Genomic DNA, 3,105 nt, shown 5'->3' with positions numbered 1-3,105 from the left:
TAAAAATACAAAAATTAGCTGGGCATAGTGGCATGCACCTGTAATCTCAGCTACTCAGGAGGCAAAGGCAGGAGAATCGCTTGAACCCTGGGGGCAGAGGTTGCAATGAGCTGAGATTGTGCCACTGCACACCAGCCTGGGCCACAGAGCAAGATTCTGTCTCAAAAACAAACAAAAAAGAAAAAAAAGAAAAAAAAATCCCAGGTCATACAATTCACAAAAAAATCCAAGATCTCTCTTATTGAGAGAGGACTTAGTAAACTCTAAAAATAAAAGCAATTAAGCCAATTTATGTAACTGATTAGGTGAGTAAAAACACAAGCTTAATGAAGGAATTTTCTTATAGCAATTGCCTGTTTTAAAACATGGGTCCAATTTAGATGAGACAGAACACGCAGGGCAGTCACCTGTTAAGCAGTGTCCCGGCCTGCTGCTTATTCCTCTACATCTGTCTGATGGGAGAACTGAAATTTGGGGTGCTATGGGTACCTCCTGCTCATATCCAGGTGGCAAAAACCACCCAATGCTTCTTATGCAGAAAAGAAAACAAAAATAGGTTCATGAAAACCCAGACAGTGGAATTCCAATTTGTTCCTGATCCTAAGGTCTCATAATTTGAAGTTCATTATTTGTTTCATAATAGTCTCTCCATAATATCCTTTCTTGCAACAACTTTTCTTCTTTTTTTCCTATTCAGGAAGTTTTAAATGACACAATTTCCTACCCTGATGGCACATTCATGGATTGGGAGTTTAAGATCTCTGTCTTGTATGACATTGCTAAGGTAAGAGAAACACACACACAGAAAATATGAAAATTAAATATAAGAAAACAGATCTAACAAGTTATTCAACCTTCTGTGCATTGGTTTCTTCATCTGTAAAATGATAATAATAGCTATGTCATAGGGTTGTAGGATTTTAGGTTGTGAGGATTTTGTGAAATAATGCACGTGCTTATAATAAGACCTGGTATAAGGAAATGTTCAATATATATCAGTTATTATTATGTTGTTATATTCTTTGTAGTCTGGGTGTGGGGCACGCAGTTTCATAGATTTTCCAGAAATCGAAATCATATAAGACTACGAGAAAGACAACTGGGCTGGGCGCAGCGGCTCAAGCCTGTAATCCCAGCACTTTGGGAGGCTGAGGCAGGAGAACTGCTTGAACCCAGGAGATGGAGGTTGCTATGAGCCAAGATGGAGCCATTGCACTCCAGCCTGGGTGACAGAGTGAGACTCCATTTCAAAAATAAAAAAGACAACTGAATCCTCAACTTTATAAGAGAAAATATTAAGTACAGGAAACCATCTTGCAGGAATCAATAATAAATGTGGACATGTGTATTTTCAGATGTGATAGGAAAACAGAAGTGGACATGAGTCACCAGGGCCTCATTCAAGAATGAAGAAAAGTTGGTTATGAGAGGGAGCTGTTTGATACACTCTTAACCCACCTGAAAGTTATATGGGTTCAGAATCAGTTTGAAAAATGCGTTACGAACATCGATTTGCCACACGCATTTCACTCCTATGATCCAGGCTGCAAACCAGCTTCAGCTGAGACACCCTCCAACCACCAGAGAGAAGCACATCAGCCAAAAACAGGCTTCCTCTGTTTTTCTTTTTTGAGACGGAGTCCCACTCTGTCCCCCAGGCTAGAGTACAGTGGCGCGATCTCAGCTCACTGCAACCTCGGCCTCCCAAGTTCAAGCGATTGTCCTGCCTCAGCCTCCCGAGTAGCTGGGCCTCCCAAAGTGCAGGGATTACAGGCCTGAGCCATTGCAAGGGGCCAGGCTTCCCCTTTTGAAACAGAATGAATGAAACATTGTTTCAAAATAGGATGAAACCAGTTCCACTTTAGGAAATAATCTAGCCTGGCACCCCTGCCCCTTTGGAAAGACAAGGCACTATTATTTGTATGTTTATTTTAAATTCATGTAAAAAAGGACCAGAGACCTACCCAGGGTCACGGTGGTAAGTAGAAACACTTTAAAAAAAAAAAAAAATCAACCCTTTGCCTCATATTATATACAGCTACTTAAGCAGAGATTTTAGACAATTCCCTTCTACTCTGTCATTTAAACAGACTTTGAAACGAGATATAATGTGTAGGCAAATATTAGGGCTTCAGTAACATTAAAGTAAAAATAGTGGGACTAAAATTAAAACCTGATGGTGTGACTGTCTGCTGAAATGGTTTCCAAATGTCACTTTTTTCTTTAGAATAATGAAGCAGCTGAAGTGTGTCACATTTCTGTTTTTCTATCATCTGAAAAATTACAGGGAATGTCATATCTGCACTCCAGTAAGACAGAAGTCCATGGTCGTCTGAAATCTACCAACTGCGTAGTGGACAGTAGAATGGTGGTGAAGATCACTGATTTTGGCTGCAATTCCATTTTACCTCCAAAAAAAGGTCTGTAATGAATGAAGTGTTCACTAGTTACCTAACTGATTTTTTTTTTCAAACCCATGTAGCATGGTCAGGAAATTGTAATACTGATCAGAAGATAAGCACTTAAAGCCACAAGAGACAACAGCTGGCTCATTCTCCAGACCTTCCCACTTGTCAGTCAGCAGGTATTTCCTGAGTTAAACAAATGTCCTCTGTGGATTTCCTTCATCCATGTGTCCCTTGATATCACTGAGAAATCATGAATAACTTAATGGCTTGTAGGATTTGACCTAGGTGAAAAAAATACAGAAGGTTGGAGCAGGAAAAGACCTTAGACATCATCTAATTTAACCTTTTTCCTTTATGGAGGACAGCACTGAGACTCAGATTTGTCCAAGAAGGTAGAGTACAAACCAGAGGACCGACTTTCCATTTGAGACATCATTCATTTATCTGTGGCAATAAGAAATATTAAGGAAAAAACTCTAACCAGTAAAATATATTCTTACCTCTTTCAGGATTGTGGTGAGAGTCAAAAAAGATAACATAAAGAAAACAGATTTGTAAAGTATAAAGGGCTTTTCATGTTGAACATTTACTATGACTCACAGTTAAACAGACTCAGATATCTAGCACTCACGTTGCCTTGAAATACTACCTAGATCAACCGGGCACGGTGGCTCACGCCTGTAATCCCAGCACTTTG

The 3,105-nt window shown here is 39.7% G+C and overlaps 1 protein-coding gene across 1 annotated transcript in view; it reads left to right on the top strand.

Annotated features, from left to right (window-relative positions):
- The window catches only part of GUCY2C (guanylate cyclase 2C), a 103,552-nt gene that overhangs the window by 67,362 nt on the left and 33,085 nt on the right, over window positions 1-3,105 (top strand). The window contains exons 16-17 of the mRNA XM_011990839.1: window positions 698-784; window positions 2,288-2,420. Coding sequence (XP_011846229.1) covers window positions 698-784; window positions 2,288-2,420 — 220 coding nt within the window. The remainder of the gene's footprint in view (window positions 1-697; window positions 785-2,287; window positions 2,421-3,105) is intronic.

Source organism: Mandrillus leucophaeus, unplaced genomic scaffold (assembly GCF_000951045.1).
Source record: "Mandrillus leucophaeus isolate KB7577 unplaced genomic scaffold, Mleu.le_1.0 Scaffold383, whole genome shotgun sequence".
NCBI classification, from domain to species: Eukaryota; Metazoa; Chordata; class Mammalia; order Primates; family Cercopithecidae; genus Mandrillus; species Mandrillus leucophaeus.
This window is presented reverse-complemented; position numbering and strand designations above follow the sequence as displayed.